Here is a 20,114-nt window from a genome sequence, read left to right as displayed (position 1 = left end):
AAAAGTAATTTCTGAATTTAGAAGTAATCATCTAGTTTTTTAAAGAGCATTTGTAATCTGATTACAATATTTTTTGTTCAGTTAGTTGCAGATAGTAATAGTGGTTTCCCCGAGTTCAATATGGCACCATCGATTAACTCATTCTATAGGGCTTATTCAGATTGAAGAGAGTTGTAAGCATAGGTCTCATGACAAAATTACATAAATGATTGTTATGTGACAAAAGACCCCCGATCTTGGGTAAACAGTTTCTCGGTATGTGATTGACCTATGGCCTCTGCCAAGTGATATAGTCCACTTATCCCCCCCAATATTATGTTTTTGCCATTGAATAGATGTAAGCCTACATTACAGTAATTTACATGTGAACAAGACTGTTTTGTACAGAAATGCAGCTCATATTAAAGTACACTACAGTGTACTACAGTGTACCAACCAACCAGGCATTTCTTAATTAATTTCTTAATTCTTTATCCATATTTAAAAAAATCTTTATTCATATCCAGTTTGCCTCCTCCATGGCAAACTGCTGGGGTCCATCTTCACTGACCATCTAAAGGGCTTTGTGGGTTTTTTATTTACCAACCATTGTATCCATAGTTTAGTTCATAGACTGGACAGAGGATAATGGAATGAGGTCTACCAATGTGGATTGGGAGGGAGAGCCTACTGACATTTTCAGTTAATTAGGCCCATAGTCATTTTGGATACCTAAATAGTAAAAACCATCTCCAAACGCTCTCAAAGTCACCGCTCATCACTCACATGGACATAAGTCAATTACATAGGCCTAGTAAACATGTAATAGGCCTATACTTCCAAATCAATAAATTACACTCGAAAACCAAATAAACAATTCATTAATTGTGGGATCTCTCGAAATAGGCTAGTGGTCTTTTGTCTCCATCTGCTGGCAAACCAAGGGCAATGTTCAGAATAAAACGTGGCTACCCAAACGACAGGTTATTTTATTTTGTACAGTTGGGCTATATTCCTCTACTTATCATTAGCCTAATATGGGGCCATCATTGCAAACGTAGAGTTGTTTATATTTGCAAAAAAAATCAAGTCAAAAATAGCCTACGTTGAAATGCTGAAAAGCTGTGTAGACGCTTCTGTGAATAAAGATGCTTCTTTAAAAAAAAGAGCCACAGGTTCTATATTGGCTTTACAAAACGCCTCCAACGTGTCCAAACAGACGTAGCCTATATTATGTGTAAGAAATTGTAACAAATGATTATTGTTGTAGCCTATTCGTCTACGGAGCGTGACTGTAAACAACTCCATTTTCACCGGCGCACGCAGAGCCGCAGTTTGGCTTCATATAACGAAGTGCGTAAAAGTCCTTCCGCCAGACGAATTAGTTCCTTCTGATTTTGAATATCAATTGCTGTATGTCTGAACAAATACAAGTCGTGTGAATTACACCAAAAACAACCGATATCAGACTCGGGAACAGGCTTGAACAATGTTTTTTTATATATATATCTTTGTAAAACCATAATTAGCTAAAAATGGTGGATGAATACTGGACTGTGGCACAGTGTCACAGCTGCGTAGCTGTGGGAGTTATTGAAAAGACTGGCTGTGAAAAAAGATACATTGCATGGTTATATTAGGTATTCTCCCAAGGAGAACCCACAAAGATACGTAAAAAATGCCTGGAATGATGGATAAAGGGTCGGAGTATCTCGGAAAGGGACGCTCTAACGGAACAAAAAGCCCTTCAAATGCATCGAATGGACATGTTTCTGATGAGAGTGGCAGTGACGACGAGCACGGTATAGCCTCGAACACTCATTTTGCATGTCACACTGTACATGTATTATTTTGAACGCGAAAACAGAAAATGTGTCTATTAATGTTTTATACACATTTTTCCTAATTGCAGATGTCGGAATGCGTGTGGGGTCCGATTATCAAGCCAATATACCAGAATTTGATCCTGGTAAGGTTATGCTTGATCTACCTGACTGTATTCTGGTGGTAGCCTCGGTATAGGTTATGACAATACATTTAAATGAACCTTTTTACTTTTACAACCCATAGTCAGTAGTCTTTTATTTCAGAATTGAGCCAGATGTGTAGAGAATTATGGGCCCATTGAAAGATGTTGTCCATGTTTGGTTTATAGAAGCGTTTTGAAACATTTCTATCCCGAGGCTATACTTGCCCACCCTAGGCTTGCTATTGGTCTCCTTCAACTGAATTGGCTTTTTGTTGCTATCTAAACAATATTAACAACAATAAAGCAGCCTCTTTAGTCCTGCATGTATTGCTTTAATTAGGCTGTTAAAATGACATGAAATTACACCATATGAAATTGTGTTTTTTCTAATTATGTGCTATATATGTGCTATATATCTTTCTGTAGGTTCTACCAAGTACAGTGATAAAGATAGTGGGGGAATGTTGGTGTGGTCTCCATATCACACCATTGTCGACCCAAAATGTAAGTCAGTTTGGTTTTCACAAGCATCTTATTTCTAAAGACAACCAAAAGTTGATTTTACAAAAATATGTATAAGTAGTTTAATTAAACTATGATTTTTTCCCCCCACAGTGGATGAATATATTGCCATTGCAAAAGAGAAGCATGGATATAATGTTGAGCAGGTATGTCTGCTTCTTAGGATTAATTAGGGCCACTTTTACTAAGCTTTTTCACCAATGCAGAGAATCCACCTATTTTTCAAAATCATATGAAAAACTTGAAGCATATTCACAATTTTAACATTTTCCAATCCCCCCCCGACAGGCCTAACATTTACAACTGTGTGAAAGCTCAGTAAATTTGACCCACAATTTATTCATAAACTACCACGACATACTTGTATGCTCTAGTCGGCTGGCCCTCGCTACATATTCGTCGCCAGACCCACTGGCTCCAGGTCATCTACAAGTCCATGCTAGGTAAAGCTCCGCCTTATCTCAGTTCACTGGTCACGATGGCAACACCCACCCGTAGCACGCGCTCCAGCAGGTGTATCTCACTGATCATCCCTAAAGCCAACACCTCATTTGGCCGCCTTTCGTTCCAGTTCTCTGCTGCCTGTGACTGGAACGAATTGCAAAAATCGCTGAAGTTGGAGACTTTTATCTCCCTCACCAACTTCAAACATCTGCTATCTGAGCAGCTAAACGATCTCTGCAGCTGTACATAGTCTATCGGTAAATAGCCCACCCAATTTTACCTACCTCATCCCCATACTGTTTATATTTATTTACTTTTCTGCTCTTTTGCACACCAATATCTCTACCTGTACATGACCATCTGATCATTTATCACTCCAGTGTTAATCTGCAAAATTGTAATTATTCGCCTACCTCCTCATGCCTTTTACACACAATGCATATAGACTCTTTTTTTTCTACTGTTATTGACTTGTTATTTGTTTACTCCATGTGTAACTCTGTGTTGTCTGTTCACACTGCTATGCTTTATCTTGGCCAGGTCGCAGTTGCAAATGAGAACTTGTTCTCAACTAGCCTACCTGGTTAAATAAATAAAAAATAAACAAAAATACTTAAAAATAACATATTCAAATGTTATTTAGGGGAATACCTACTCTACCTATTCTAGTTCTGTTGCTCAAGCATTTCTGGCTTTGTGATGCCCCATAGACCTGCCTGGTGTCCATTCTCAGCAGATTCCACTCGTTGCTGTCCCCCACAGGCATTGGGCATGCTGTTCTGGCACAAACACAACATTGAGAAGTCCCTGGCAGACCTGCCCAACTTCACCCCCTTCCCCGACGAGTGGACCGTGGAGGATAAGGTGCTGTTCGAACAAGCCTTCAGCTTCCACGGAAAAAGCTTCCACAGGATTCAACAAATGGTAACACACATATATTAATATACAGTATATTTTACTTGAATGTGTGTCTGTATACTGTTTATACAAACATACACAAGCAGTATGGATGAATATTGCAGTTGAATTTAAGGTAATTTACGCTTGAGCTGACATCTGCATTCACCTTGAATGCAACCTGTGTGAACGTTGGGATGATTGCCTTTAAAAGGACGCATTGTCAACAGTGCAGTGCGCTTGTCAACAGTGCAGTGCGCTTGTCAACAGTGCAGTATTCTTGTCTATTCTTGTCAACAGTGCAGTGCGCTTGTCAACAGTGCAGTGTGCTTGTCAACAGTACAGTGCGCTTGTCAACAGTGCAGTGCGCTTGTCAACAATGCGCCGATTGAATCCCGGCTTTAATGTAAGTATAAACTGTCGATTGGTACCATTTTCTCATCTGTTGTAGTTACCAGACAAGTCCATATCCAGCCTTGTGAAGTATTACTACTCCTGGAAGAAGACCCGTTCCAGGACCAGCCTGATGGACCGCCAGGCCAGAAAGCTGGCAAACCGAAACGCCCAAGATGAAAGGTGAGAGTTGTAGCTCGCCTTTTACCACTGTCTGTCAAATTCCAAGTGGTCGGAATCCAATAACGATTTGCTTTTCTTGACATTAGTGATGAAGAAATGGAGGAGGCCAACCCCATCGAAGCAAACGATAGCGATTATGACCCCACCAAGGAGACGAAAAAAGAGGTACGTTATCTAAACTTTAGAATTTAAACTGATGGAATGGCAGTTGGGATATATCAAACAGTAATCAGTGACAAGCATTCACTTACAATGAGTAGTAGAGTAGACAGACGCCAAAGAAAATAGTGAAATAAAATGCAAGGTGTTATGATGTGGGGGGGAAGGTTAGTGTTAAGGATATACAGTAGACAAACACACTACCCAGGATACACTTCCACACTCCATCCCCAGGTGGCAGTAACCTTGCCCAGGTATTAAGCCTGCTTGATAAGCACATCAGGTGCTGCCAATTAAGGGTGATCATCGGTCAGTGTCTCAGCTTTGCAAGCTGTGAGGTTGCTAGTTGGTTTAGTTTTGAATCTTTAGTTTAGTAGTCATACTTGTTTGTGGTTTCCTTTTTGTATGCATGTATTTTTGTCACCATCTGGACAAATGATAATCCACTTGGATGACGAACGAGGTCAAGAGAGACAGAGCTAGCCCTGGACTAAGATAAGATTGCTGTCTCCCTGGACACGGTCCTCCAATGCACAGAGTTCTCACAAATACACACGTTCAGGTTACAGACCATGTATCTAGGCCTAGGACCACTAGATACAGCGAGTGAAACAATATCCGTAGGCTAGTTATTGGGTTGGTAACAAAGGTCACACTAAAAAAGGTACAGTAAGCGATGCATAAAGTAAATGCAACAGGGCCAATTTACGCAACAACTAAGAGCGTTTGAACCACGAGACTAAACTTTTACACAGTTTTGGTTCCATAGCTATTACGTTGTAGCAGTGAGATGTACACCCGTGGACTAGAATCCTGCATCGGGATGGATACCCACTGTTGACCCGCAAAAAAACATTTATGGCAGGTGGAATGAAAAGTCTTTCAACCCGTGGGTTGGATCGCAGTTCAGAACAATTATATTGCAGGTCAAAAGGTTTAAATCAACATTTATTTTACAAACCCAGGAGCTTGTTGAATTGTTGCGATTTCCATTATGTGCACGGTGAGCCAGACATAGTCTAGGCTACCAACCACACAGCGAGAGTGGAGCAGGGAACTATTCATTATTTGTGTGTTGTTGAAACGTTCCTAATTTGTCCATGTGCTGACCTTACGTTTCCTTCCACCACGCAACAATAAATACGTTTATTTTCCCTGATGCCTAGCTCACGCAAAAATGGCTAACGTAACAGGAGAAATGGAAAGAAAGGTTATGATGGTGGATTACACCATCGTGGAAACATATGCTCCGCGAGTGAAATCTCCAGTTTGGAAGGATTTTGTAGTCACTGTGGACAAACAACCCAGTAGATGGATACACAGCCTGCAAAAGTGCAAGCAGGTATTTGTTTACGATAATTCAGTTAATTATCAATGAATTATTACATTAATTCAGGCTTTTGTTCATTTACCATACGCAGGCTGTATAAAGTCTAAACCTACTAAATAAATTTAGGATAATTTTGCAGCCTATAGCTTATTCGATTCTGGGATTTTTTTATTTAGTTCAATTAAACTATTTTATTTTCTAAACAATATTGAATGTAAAGGTATTGTTTCGTTATGACGCCTATAGGCTTTAATTAGGTAAGAAGGCTAATTATAAGGATTTTTCTCAAAGCGATTTAAATTGTCAATGTGCGCCGCATTAAGAAAATAAGATAAGGCTATCGTTCTTAATTCATGGCATGGTTTCCTTTTATCCAAATGTTTAATAGACATGCAGACAAATTCTTTCATGCAAGGAGGGGAAATAAAATTACATTTTATTTGTCACATGTGCCGATTACAACAGGTGTAGGTAGACCTTACAGTGAAATGCTTACTTACAAGCCCTTAACCAACAATGCAGTTAAGAAAATACACAAAAAAGAGTAAGAGATAAGAATAACAAATCATTAAAGAGCAGCAGTAAATAACAATAGCGGGGCTATATGCAGGGGGTACTGCTACAGAGTCAATGTGCGGGGCACCGATGTCGAGGTAATTGAGTAATATGAACATGTAGGTAGAGTTATTAAGGTGACTATGCATAGATAATAACAGAGTAGCAGCAGCATAGAAGAGGGGAGGGGGGCAACGCAAATAGTCTGGGTAGCCATTTTATTAGCTGTTCATGAGTGTTATGGCTTGGGGATAGAATCTGTTTGAAGCCTCTTGGACCGAGACTTGGCGCTCCGGTACCACTTGCCGTGTGGTAGCAGAGAGAACAGTCTATGACTAGGGTGGCTGGAGTCTTTGACAATTTTTTGGGCCTTCCTCTGACACTGCCTGGTATAGAGGTCCTGGATGGCAGGAAGTTTGGCCCTGGTGATGTACTGGGCCTTACGCACTACCCTCTGTGTTCCCTGTGTTCCCTGCGGTCGGAGGCCATACCAGGCAGTGATGCAACCCGCCAGATGTTCTCGATGGTGCAGCTGTAAAACATTTGAGGATCTGAGGACCCATGCCAAATCTTTTCATTCTCCTGAAGGGCAATAGATTTTGTCATGCCCTCTTCATGACTGTCTTGGTGTGCTTGGACCATTTTAGTTTGTTAGTGATGTGGATACCAAGGGACTTGGTGAAAATGGTGGTGTGCTCAGTCCTCCTTTTCCTGTAGTCCACAATCATCTCCTTTGTCTTGATCACGTTGGGGGAGAGGTTGTTGTCCTTGTACCACACGGTCAGGTCTCTGACCTCCTCCCTATAGGCTGTCTCAACGTTGTTGGTGATCAGGCCTACCACTGTTGGGTCATCAGCAAACTTAATGATAGTGTTGGAATCGTGCCTGGCCGTGCAGTCACGAGTGAACAGGGAGTACAGGAGGGGACTGAGCACGCACCCCTGTGTTGAGGATCAGCTTCCGGGTCCGTCCCACTCCTTGAAAGCGGCAGCGCTACCCTTTTAGCTCAGTGCGAATGTTGGTTGGGGTATGTACGTAGAGTCACTGTGGGGACAATGTCCTCAATGCACTTATTGATAAAGCCAGTGACTGATGTGATGTACTCCATCAATTCCATCGGAAGAATCCAGGAACATATTCCAGTCTGTGCTACAGTTCTGTGGTTTAGCATCTGCTTCATCTGACCACTTTCACTGGTCACTGGCGCTTCCTGCTTTACTTTTTGCTTGTAAGTAGGAATCAGGAGGATAGAAATATGGTCAGATTTGCCAAATGGAGGGCAAGGGAGAGCTTTGTACTCATCTCTGTGTGTGGAGTAAAGGTGGTCTAGACTTTTTCCCTCTAGTTGCACATTTAACATGCTGATAGAAATAAGGTAAAACTGATTTAAATTTCCCTGCATTAAAGTCCCTTTCGTCTAGGAGTGCTGGCTATGAATTAGCATTTTCCTGTTTGCTTATGGCCTTATACAGCTCATTGAGTGTGGTTTTAGTGCCAGCATCTGTCTGCCAGGATCTGTCTGTGGTGGTATGCAGACAGCTTATCATAAAATGGCCTAACACTCTGGTCATACATTTTTTTAAATAAATTGATGTTATTTGCCGTGTCATAGATCGGTTCTTGGTACAATTCTATGCTGGTGGGTCGCGTTGAGGGAAAATATCTGTCTTGAAATCGGGTGGGGCTCGGAATTGATGTGGCGGGGGCGGGTTCGGGTCCAAAAAACAGAGCCGTGCAGGACTCTACCACGCATATGTGCAGAAACTCTGGTATTGTGAGAGCACAGTCTTGCATTGTGCTCATCTGAATATCAGTGGTGCTGCTTATGGCAACTTCATATCGCTGAGTCTCACTTTAAAATGACACTTCTTGTAACTTGTAAAAGCTTCAGAACATACGCACATCCAGGTACTTTTTTGCAGGTGTGTCAGTTGTAGGTGAACTCATTACCAATTAAAATGAGAGCACCACACTGCTGTTCATCTTCCCAGGTGATTTTTCATTGATGCCTGATGAACACCTGAGTCGAAACGTATCAATAAAATCACCTGGGAGCATGAACAGGAGTTTTTAATATACCTCTTAAAACATACTCCCAGGTGTCATGTCATATGTCCTAACAATGACCCAATAGATGTTACGAACAGTTGTGACAGCTAATAGAAAGTTTACCTACGCCTCTCCAGAGCCACACGGAGCCCCAGCCCCTGAGCTCCTCCAAGATTGGGCTCGGCCGACGGGAGCACCTGACGCTCATGCACCGGCACCACTCACAGCGTTCCAAGTGCCGGCCGCCCAAGGGCATGTATCTGACCCAGGAGGATGTGGTGGCAGTGTCGTGCAGCTCCAGCGCTGCCAACACCGTCCTTCGGCAGCTGGACATGGAGCTGGTGGGCCTCAAAAGACAGGTGAGCGTTGGGGATTCTGGTCTCAATGCAGGGCAACCTGGGTCCTCAAGGTGCTTGAGTTGAGGCTTTTTCACAGTACATTTTTGTCATTATTTTACATATATAGTACCAGTGAAAAGTTTGGCCACACCTACTCATTCAAGGGTTTTTCTTTATTTTGACCGTTTTCTACATTGTACAATAATAGTGAAGACATCAAAACTATGAAATAACACATGGAATCATGTAGTATCCAGAGGTGTTAAACAAATCTAAATATATTTTATACTTGAGATTCTTCAAAGTAGCCACACTTTGCCTTGACAGCTTTGCACACTCTTGAGGAATGATTTTCCAACAGTCTTGAAGGAGTTCCCACATATGCTGAGCACTTGTTGACTGCTTTTCCTTCACTCTGCAGTCCAACTCATCCCAAACCATCTCAATTGGGTTGAGGTCGGTTGATTGTGGAGGCCATCTAATGTAGCACTCCATCAAATTAATTACTTAAATCAATACAATGTCATTTTCTGGATTTTTGTTTTAGATTCCGTCTCTCACAGTTGAAGTGTACCTATGATAAAAAATTACAGACCTCTACATGCTTTGTAAGTAGGAAAACCTGCAAAATCGGCAGTGTATCAAATACTTGTTCTCCCCACTGTACTTGTTCTGAAAGGCTCCAGGGTCTGCAACACCACTAAGAAAGGGGCACCACCAAGCAAGCGGCACCATGAATACCAAGGAGCTCTCCCAACAGGTCAGGGACAGTTGTGGAGAAGTACAGATCAGGGGTGGGTTATAAAAAAATATCTGAAACTTTGAACATCCCACAGAGCACCATAAAATCCATTATTAAAAAATGGAAAGAATATGGCACCACGACTAACTTGCCAAGAGAGGGCCACCCACCAAAACTCACGGACCAGGCAAGGAGGGCATTAATCAGAGAGACAACAAAGAGACCAAAGATAAACCTGAAGGAGCTGCAAAGCTCCACAGTAGTGATTTGAGTATCTGGCCATAGGACCACTTTAAGCCGTACACTCCACAGAGCTAGGCTTTACGGAAGAGTGGACAGAAAAAAGCCATTGCTTAAAGAAAAAAATAAGCGAACACGTTTGTTGTTCACCAAAAGGCATGTGGGAGATTCCCCAAACATATGGAAGAAGGTACTCTGGTCAGATGAGACTAAAATGTTGCTTTTTGGCCATCAAGGAAAACGCTATGTCTGGCACAAACCCAATACCTCCCATCACCCCGAGAACACCATCCCCACAGTGAAGCATGGTGGTGGCAGCATCATGCTGTGGGGTTGTTTTTCATTGGCAGGGACTGGGAAAATGGTCAGAATCGAAGGAATTATGGATGGTGCTAAATACAGGGAAATTCTTGAGGGAAACCTGTTTCAGTCTTCGAGATTTGGGACTGGGACGGAGGTTCACCTTCCAGCAGGACAATAACCCTAAGTGTATTGCTAAAGCAACACTCAAGTGGTTTAAAGGGGAAACATTTAAATGTCTTGGAATGGTCTAGTCAAAGCCCAGACCTCAATCCAATTGAGTCTGTGGTAGGACTTAATGATTGCTGCATACCAATGGAACCCATCCAACTTGAAGGAGCTGGAGCAGTTTTGCCTTGAAGAATGGGCGAAAATCCCACTGGCAAGATGTGCCAAGCTTATAGAGACATACCCCAAAAGACTTGTAGGTGTAATTGCTGCAAAAGGTGGCTATACAAAGTATTGACTTTGGTGGGGTGAATAGTTATGCACGCTCAAGCTCTATATTTTGTTGTCTTGTTTCTTTCACAAGAAAACATATTTTGCATCTTCAAAGTGGTAGGCATGGTATGTAAATCTAAAATATATTTTGATTTGTTGAACACTTTTTTTGGTTACTCCATGATTCCATATGTTATTTCATAGTTTTGATGTCTTCACTATTCTACAATGTAGAAAATAGTACAAATGAAGAAGAACCCTTGAATGAGTAGGTGTGTCCAAACTTTTGACTGGTACTGTATATATACACAAATGTGGACACACCTTCAAATTTTTTGATTTGGCTATTTCAGCCACACCCATTGCTGACTGGTGTATAAAATCGAGCAGAGCCATGCAATCTCCATAGACAAACATTCACAGTTGAATGGCCTTACCGAAGAGCTCAGTAACTTTCAACGTGGCATCGTCATAGGATGCCACCTTTCCAACAATTCAGTTAATCAAATTTCTGCCCTGCTAGAGCTGCCCCGTTCAACTGTAAGTGCTGTTATTGTGAAGTGGAAACATCTAGGAGCAACAACGGCTCAGCCGCGAAGTGGTAGGCCACACAAGCTCACAGAACGAGACTGCCGAGTGCTGAAGCGCGTCAAACTCGTCTGTCCTCAGTTGCAACACTCACTACAGAGTTCCAAACCTCTAGAAACAATGTCAGCACAAGAACTGTTTGTCAGGAGCTTTATGAAATGGGTTTCCATTGCCAAGCAGCCACACACAAACCTATGATCACCATGCGCAATGCCAAGCGTCGGCTGGAGTGGTGTAAAGCTCGCCACCATTGGACTCTGGAGCAGTGGAAACATGTTCTCCGGAGTGATTAATCACGCTTCACCATCGATGTCCGACGGATGAATCTGGGTTTGGCGGATGCCAGGAGCTACCTGCCCCAATGTATAGTGCCAACTGTAAAGTTTGGTGCAGGAATAACGGTGGGGTTTTTCATGGTTCGGGCTCTAGCCCCCTTAGTTCCAGTAAAAGGAAATCTTAATGCTACAGCACACCATTACCTTCTAGATGATAGTGTTTCCAACTTTGTAGCAACAGTTTGAGGAAGGCCCTTTCCTGTTACAGCTTGACAACGCCTCCGTGCAAAGCGAGGTCCATACAGAAATGGTTTGTCAAGATCAGTGTGGAAGAACGTGACTGGCCTGCAGAGCCCATCGAACACCTTTAGGATGAATTGGAACGCCGACTGCATGCCAGGCCTAATCACCCAACATCAGTGCCCAACCTCACTAATGCTCTTGTGGCTAGATGGAAGCAAGTCCCCGAAGCAATGGTCCAACATCTATTGGAAAGCCTTCCCTGGAGAGTGGAGGCTGTTATAGCAGCAAAGGGGGATCAACTCCATATTTATGCCCATGATTTTGGAATTAAATGTTCAAGCAACTGTCCACATACTTTTGGTTCATGTAGTGTATCAGCACTACTTACTGCATTGTGGTGTTCTAAGCATATGTACGGTGCCTTAAAAAAAGGATACACACCCCTTGACTTTTTCGATATTTAGTGTTACAATGTGGGATTAAAATGGATTTGTAACTTTTTGTCAATGATTTACATGTCAAAGTGGAAGAATGTAAGTGTTTTATTTTTCTTAAATTCTCTTGAATACATGTATTCAACCCTCTGAGTCAATACATATTAATCACCTTTAGCAGCAATTTTAAAGCTGTGAGTCTTTCTGGGTAAATCCAAGAGATAAAAAAAAATGCAAATATTGTACATTCTTCAAGCTCTGTCAAGTTGGTCATTGCTAGACATCCATTTAAGTCTTGCCATGGAATTTCAAGCTGATTTAAGTCAAAACTAACTACACTACTCAGGAACTTTCAATGTCGTCTTGGTCAACTCCAGTGTATATTTGGCCTTGTGTTTTAGGTTATTGTCCTGCTGAAAGGTGAATGTCTCTTCCAGTGTCTGTTGGAAAGCTGACTGAACCAGGTTTTAATCTAGAATTTTGCCTGTGCTTTGATCTATTCCGTTTCTTTTTATCCACCCCCCAAAAAAAGTATTTGCCGATGACAACCATACTCATAACATGAAGCAGCCACCACCATGGTTGAAAATATGAAATATGGTACTCAGTGATGTGTTAAATTTGCCCCAAGCATAGCGCTTTGTATTCAGGACAGTTAATTAGCCATTCTTTTTGTAGTTTTGCTTTAATGCTTTATGGCAAACAGGATGCATGTTTGAGAAAAAAAAATCTGTACAGGCTTTCTTCTCATTCTTGACATTTAGGTTAGTATTGTGTAGTAACTACAATGTTGTTCATCCATCTCCAGCTTTCTCCTATCACAGGCATTTAAACTGTTTTAAAGTCACTACTGGCCTCATGGTGAAATCCCTGAGTTTTCCTTCCTCTCCGACAACAGTTAGGAAGGACGCTTGCATCTTTGTAGTGACTGGGTGTATTAATACACCATCCAAAGTGTAATTAATAACTTCACCATGCTTCTAAGGGATATTCATTGTCTGATTTTTTTCCTTCTTTTTTCCATGTACCAGTAGGTGCCCTTTGAGGCGTTGGAAAACCTCTCTGGTCTTTGTGGTTGAAATTCACTGCTCAACTGAACGACTTTACAGATAATTGTATATGTGTGGGTACAGAGTCATTTAATTAACATGTTAAACACATTGCACACAGTGAGTCCATGCAACTTATTATGTGACTTGTTCAGCACATTTTTACTCCTGAACCTATTTAGGCTTGCCATAAAAGGGGTTGAATACTTGGACTCAAGACATTTCAGCTTTTCATTTTTTTTATTATTAATTTGTAAACATTTCTAAAAGTATAATTCTACTTTGACATTATGGGGTATTGTGCTTGGGCTGTAACAACAAAATGTCGATAAAGTAAAGGGATGTGAGTACTTTCTGAAGGCACTATTAATTTATCCCACAGGTTCAAAATGCAAAGCAACTGAACAGTGGTCTGAAACACAGGATGGAAGCGGGCATTGATGACTTCAGGCTGCCAGAGGTATGTGCCAAATGTTTAGATTTCAGTGAGAAAAGGGACCTAGAACAAAGCTTATTTCTCAAATGGTGTGCACAATTTTGTTTATATCCTTGTAAGTGAGCATTTATCCTTTGCCAAAATAATCCATCCACCTGACAGGTGTGGCATATCAAGAAGCTTATTAAAACAGAATGATCATTACACAGGTGCACCTTGTGCTGGGCACAATAAAAGGCCACTCTAAAATGTGCAGTTGTCACAAAACAATGCCACAGATGTCTCAAGTTTTGAGGGAGTGTGCAATTGGCACGCTTGACTGCAGGAATGTCCACCAGAGGTGTTGCCAGGACATTTAATGTTCATTTCTCTATTATAAGTGGCCTCCAACATTGTGTTAGAGAATTTGATAGTAAGTCCAAATGGCCTCAACTGCAGACTTGTGTAACCAGGCCAGGACCGCCACGTCCGGCTTCTTCACCTGCAGAAATGTCTGAGACAAGCCACCCGGACAGCTGATGAAACTCGTCATCCTCACCAGGGTCTTGACCTGACTGCAGTTTGGCGTCGTAACGGACTTCAGTGGGGAAATGCTCACCTTCGATCAGCTTCAACTGTACCGGCTAGATGGCAGACAGCATATATGGCGTCATGTGGGCGAGCGGTTCGCTGATGTCAATGTTGTGAACAGTGCCCCATGGTGGGGGGTTATGGTATGGGCAGGCATAAGCTACGGACAACTGCATTTTACCTATGGCAATTTGAATGCACAGAGATAGCGAAGAGATCCTGAGGCCCATCGTCTTGCCATTCAACCCGCCACTATCACTTCATGTTTCAGCATGACAATGCACAGCCCCATGTCGCAAAGATCTGTAAACAATTCCTGGAAGTTAAAAAAATGTCCCAGTTCTTCCATGACCTGCATACTCACTAGACATGTCACCCACGACCAGTTCCCGCCAATATCCAGCAACTTCGCACACCCACCGAAGAGTAGTGGGACAACATTCCACAGGCCACAATCAACAGCCTGATCAACTCTATAGTGAAGGAGATGGTGTGCTGCATGAGGCAAATGGTCACACCAGATACTGACTGGTTTTCTGATCCAAGCCCCTACTTTTTTTTTAAGCTATCTGAGTCAACAGATACATCTGTATTCCCAGTCATGTGAAATTCATAGATTAGGCCCTAATTAATTAATTTAAATTAACCGATTTCCTTATGAGCTGCAACTCAGTAAAATCTTTGCAATTGTTACATTTGTTTTTGTTCAGTGTATAATATCAGGTATTCTTTGTCTGTTCTAGTGCAACCAAAAAGTTAATGCCCGCTGGACAACAGATGAACAGCTTCTGGCAGTTCAAGGTAAACCTACGTTCTTTGTGCGTTTGTAGTCAGGTCATGTTCTTGTCCATGGCCCGCCAGTCTGTTTACCTCGTGCAATTTCACCTATGTTTCACCAGGTGTCCGGAAGTACGGGAAAGACTTCCAGGCCATTGCCGACGTTATCGGTAATAAGACAGTAGGGCAGGTAAAGAACTTCTTTGTGAACTACCGCCGCCGGTTTAACCTGGAGGAGGTGCTGCAAGAGTGGGAGGCGGAGCAGGGAACTGGCACCCCCAACGGTGACACTGCCACCTCTGGCGAGGAGGGGAAGAACAGCTCCAACACCCCTTCTGGGAAGAGTACGGACGAAGAGGAGGAGGAGGTGGTGAAGCGTTCCTTTATTCCCCTAAAACAAAAAAATGTTTACCTTCCCAGAAACCCCTTCTGTGATTTCGCTATGGGAGTTGGCCTCCCACAAGCAGGTTTTTGCTCCAACAAATCTGTAACACTGCAGTTTCATAAACATTCCTTCATGAAAAGGCATCTTAAGTAGTTATGATTGTGCCAAAGTTCCTAACAATGTTAGTTGCATGTGGACATTCACACTTTGGAAGGGGAGGGGGGGTAATATGCAAAACACTACATTTTCAATTCACAATTTATTATTCTACAAATTTCCATCGACTTGATAACTTGTAGAAATATCTGAATGTGGTTGACTAATGGTCTTTTACTCCTTGCATGATGTGTAGCTAAGTATTATTTCATAACCAGTGGTAGATGGCCATGCTATACAGTATAGAAAATAGTATAATACAAACACTGCATGACCAAAAGTATGGACAGTAAGGACAACTGCTCGTCGAACATCTCATTCCAAAATCATAGGCATTGATATTGAGTAGGTCCCTCCTTTGCTACTATAAACAGCCTCCACTTTTCTGGGAAGGCTTTCCACTAGATGTTGAAACATTGCTACAGGGACTTGCTTCCATTCAGCCACAGAGCATTAGTGAGGTCGGGCACTGATGTTGGGCGATTAGGCCTGGCTCACAGTTGGCGTTCCAATTCATCCCAAAGGTGTTCGATGGAGTTGAGGTCAGGGCTCTGTGCAGGCCAGTCAAGTTCTTCCACACCAATCTCGACAAAACAAATCTACAATCTATATACAATACACCACAATGACAGAGCAAAAACGGGTTTGTTCATGTTTGCTAATTTATTACAAATAAAAAAAACTGATCACATTTACATAAGTATTCAGACCCTTTACTCAGTACTTTGTTGAAGCACCTTTGGCAGCGAGCACAGCCTTGAGTCATTGAGTATGACGCTACAAGCTTGGCACCCATGTTTGGAGAGTTTCTCCCAATGTTCTCTGGAGATCCTCTCAAGCTCTGTCAGGTTGGATGGGGAGCGTCGCAACACAGCTATTTTCATGTCTCTCCAGAGATGCTTGATCAGGTTCAAGTCCGGGCTCTAGCTGGGCCACTCAAGGGCATTCAGAGACTTGTCCCAAAGCCACTCTTGTGTTGTCTTGGCTGTGTGCTTAGGGTCGTTGTCTTGTTGGACTGAGGTCCTGAGCACTCTGGAGAAGGTTTTTAATCAAGGATCGCGCTGTACTTTGCTCCGTTCATCTTTCCCTCGATTCTGACTAGTCTCCCAGTCCCTTCTGCTGAAAAACATCCCCACAGCATGATGCTGCCACCACCATGCTTCACCGTAGGGATGGTGCCAGGTTTCCTCCATACGTGACGCTTGGCATTCAGGCCAAAGAGTTCAAGCTTGGTTTCATCAGACCAGAGAATCTTGTTTGTAATGGTCAGAGTTGTTAGGTGCCTTTTGGCAAACTCCAAGGGGGCTGTCATGTGCCTTTTAAGGAGTGGCTTCTGTCTGGCCACTCTACCATAAAGGCGTGATTGGTGGAGGACTGCAGAGATGGTTGTCCTTCTGTAAGGTTCTCCCATCTCCACAGAGGAACTCTGGAGCTCTGTCAGAGTGACCATCGGGTTCTTAGTCACCTCCCTGACCAAGGCCCTTCTTCCATGATTGTTCAGTTTGGCCGGGTGGCCAGCTCTAGGAAGTGTCTTGGTAGTTCCAAACGTCCTTCATTTAAGAATGGAGGCCACTTTTCTTGGGGATGTTCAATGCCTAGACACAATCCTGTCTGAGAGCTCTACGGACAATTATTTCGACTTCATGGCTTGGTTTTTCCTCTGACATGCACTGTCAACTGTGGGACCTTATATAGACAGGTGTGTGTGTGGACATGATTTGGAACGGCACAATCAATTGAATTTACCACAGGTGGACTCAATCAAGTTGTAAAAACATCAAGGATGATCAATGGAAACAGGATGCACCTGAGCTCAATTTTTTGTTTTTCAATTTGTTTTTAATAGATTTGCTAAAAATTCTAAAGACCTGTTTTTGCTTTGTCATTATAGGTATTGTGTGTCGATGGGAAAATATATATATATTTTTTAAATCAATTTTAGAAAAAGGCTGTAATGTAAAAGGGTTAAAAGGGTTCGCAATACTTTTCCGAATGCACTGTATGCTGTAATGTATTGCCCATCTGTGTTTTGGTCTGAAATCCCAACTCACGCCTCTCTCTTCCAGGGCCAGGTGACCCTCTCGTCAGGCCCTTCTCCCGCTGCCACTTCCTCTGCAACTTTCCAGACCCTGGTGATGTCGTCGGCAACCTCGCTCAACCAGCCACCCCCGCTCCTACGGCCTTCCCTGCCGGCCACCCCAGCCCTCCACAGGCAGCCGCCCCCTCTCCAGCAGCAGGCCCGCTTCCTCCAACCCCGGCCCGTGCTCAACCAGCCCCCCCCGCTCATCCGGCCCTCCAATCCCCAGCCCCCGCGCCTCAATCCCCGGCCGCTTGTCCCCACCTCCACAGGGTGCCCAGGCTCCAGCCAGCCGCCCCCCACCCTGGTGGGTATCCCATCGGAGACGCCGTCCTCCTCCACGCTGCACTGAGTGTGTGCAATGGCGAAGGAAGAAAACTGAAAAGTCGTGGTCGTTTTTTAAAACTTGGTCGTTTGTTTGCTGTTGTTTTCCTGAAGGTCGTCAATCGTTGGTTGTTATGAGGAAATGATGTATATTAATGAGAAAAGTAAAACCGTTGAAGTTTTTAAAGTATATGTATATTAGGTTAGGTCTTAGTTTTTTTATTTATTTGAAATCACTTTTTTTATTCACTCATCTTTAACAGACTTGCTTAGATGTTATGTGTTGGTGATGTTAAAGATTTACTAGAAGCATTGGTTCTTTTTGAAAGTGTTCTTGGCTTCTGGTTAATGTATATTTTACAAACTGGCAAAATTTGCAAGTAGTATATAAACAAAAGGTATATTGAAGACACTATGATGGACAATACACACAACTAGTGAAAAGGTGGCGTTGCCATATTTCTGTTGGATTCTTTGATTTGCTGTAACGCATATTTGTTCTTTGAGCGAATATAGACGTTTATCTTTTATATAAGCATTATTTATTTTTCTACTCGGTGCTATGGACTTGACTGATTTTTGCCTATGTCCAGTATAATAATAACCATTGTGTAAGTGCTCTTACACCTCTAGGACAACTGTATTTACGTGATTGAATTGATCTAAACTGGAAGAAACCGATTTTAAAAAATGATGAACCGGTTAATAAAATGAACTTGTTTAATGTAATATTAAGCTACGAGGGTGTCACTGTCAGTCAATTGATTGTTGTAGTCAGTGAGCCACATTTTCAGGAATTTGTTTAAATGATTTTCATTTAAGATATATTGAAGAACAAAATGTTTGACTTCTGTACAGTTGTGTAATTTGTTTGCATAATTTTAAACCATGATGATGATAACTAAAACAAAATTCAAAAGCGTGTTTTTAACGGTCGCCTATCAGTCATTCCCAGTGTAAGATGTGGCATAGTCCCTAACATATCCATTCAAATATTTCTAACATTTTGTTTTATGTTGTCTGTCCAGCTATGATCTATAGTTTCTTACCAAGTTTTGGGAATGAATGAGTGCCACTTCATGTTCGGGGTTGAAAGATTCCGTAAAACGTTATATGTTCTCCAGAAATCCTGGTTGTAAGATTTCTGGAACGTTTCTCAAATTCTGCCTAATCACTGTTAAGGAATGGAGGAGGAAATAGGCGAAATCACTACTGTACATGGTGACAAGCTTTAACATGTTGAAATGCGAACTTAAATTACCCTTGAACCACTAATACACTGAGTCATTAATCCTTTCCTGTGGAAATAATGTGGCCAGAAGTAAGTATAATCATGGACATTGAGGACTTGCATTTTGCCTTAAAAATACATGACATTGTGTTTACTATGCTATCCGCTTGCCATTATTTTGGTCTCTCGTTGCACTTGCATTTCAATCAAGTGTCTTTCAAAATTTTTCAATTCCATGTCTATTGTAGTACATTTATTTGGTTTGTCCTATGTTGTCATTACATTTCCCTGCCTGCTTAAATTGAAATGAATATTGCCCCAAAAATATAGCATACTGGTGCAATCCCAAATATACAACTATAAATAGCACTTAAATCAAATAAAAACATTTGGAATTGTTGCATAGTTTACCTTTAATTGATTTGTCTACTTTAGCCTAAATCGTTTTATCAGCATCCAGCGTTGTTTCTGATATTTGATATGCCTAATTGACCATTGAATGGTTTCCCAAAATCATCACGCCTCAATGTAACTGCTGTGGAATAATTCTAAACAAATGCAATTAAATAGCATAGGCTTATGTAAATAATACCGCCACACTGGGCAGACATCAGTTGATCTAGTTTTGGTTACCATGCCATTGGATTTAGGTTAAAGGTTGGGTGAAAAAAAATATACCCTTACGTTGACTTTTTGCAAATACAGTCAGTTTCACGTTGATTCATCAGTTTTATATTGGTTCAAATTACGTGGAAACAACGTTGATCCAACCAGTTTTGCCATGCATGTAAAAACATCAGCTGTGCTTCTTGGTGGCCTTGACTTACGAGGCCTAGGGCCTACATGATTCTGTTGTAATGTATTTGTTATATTAAAAAGCAGTATCAATGTGCTCAACATTTCTAAATGCATGTTATTTTAGACCACTTAATACATTTCTATATGCTCAAACCTGTAATATAGCAGTATTATAAGCACCACTCTGACGTTTGGGTTTGATCGAACTACTAGCTCCGTGAACTGTAGCC

The 20,114-nt window shown here is 41.9% G+C and overlaps 1 protein-coding gene across 2 annotated transcripts; it reads left to right on the top strand.

The window, feature by feature from the left end:
- Nucleotides 1-1,516: 1,516 nt before the first annotated feature.
- On the top strand, nt 1,517-19,486 carry rcor3 (REST corepressor 3). Of its 2 annotated transcripts, XM_029625051.2 has the most exons (12): nt 1,517-1,781; nt 1,892-1,948; nt 2,375-2,452; nt 2,564-2,616; nt 3,677-3,838; nt 4,263-4,387; nt 4,474-4,552; nt 8,618-8,839; nt 13,513-13,590; nt 14,880-14,937; nt 15,036-15,280; nt 17,521-19,486. In XM_029625051.2, exons 1-12 carry the CDS (start codon nt 1,658-1,660, stop codon nt 17,881-17,883), a joined length of 1,644 nt encoding a protein of 547 aa, XP_029480911.1. In that variant the 5' UTR covers nt 1,517-1,657; the 3' UTR covers nt 17,884-19,486. The 2 variants fall into 2 exon arrangements, with proteins under 2 accessions (XP_029480911.1, XP_064862453.1); XM_065006381.1 differs by lacking the exons at nt 1,517-1,781; nt 1,892-1,948; nt 2,375-2,452; nt 2,564-2,616 and adding an exon at nt 2,781-2,913.
- The last annotated feature ends 628 nt before the right edge of the window (nt 19,487-20,114 follow it).

This window comes from Oncorhynchus nerka, linkage group LG21 (assembly GCF_034236695.1).
Source record: "Oncorhynchus nerka isolate Pitt River linkage group LG21, Oner_Uvic_2.0, whole genome shotgun sequence".
Taxonomy (NCBI): domain Eukaryota; kingdom Metazoa; phylum Chordata; class Actinopteri; order Salmoniformes; family Salmonidae; genus Oncorhynchus; species Oncorhynchus nerka.
Note: the sequence above shows the minus strand (reverse complement) of the source record. Positions and strands in the feature narration are given on the sequence as shown.

Bases quoted from the DNA above. Each gene is read 5' to 3' on its own strand.
- rcor3 (XM_029625051.2), top strand. From the start codon at position 1,658: ATGCCTGGAATGATGGATAAAGGGTCGGAGTATCTCGGAAAGGGACGC. The intron at 2,453-2,563 runs GTAAGTCAGTTT...TTCCCCCCACAG, and splicing joins CACCATTGTCGACCCAAAAT to TGGATGAATATATTGCCATT. The intron at 2,617-3,676 runs GTATGTCTGCTT...TGTCCCCCACAG, and splicing joins ATGGATATAATGTTGAGCAG to GCATTGGGCATGCTGTTCTG.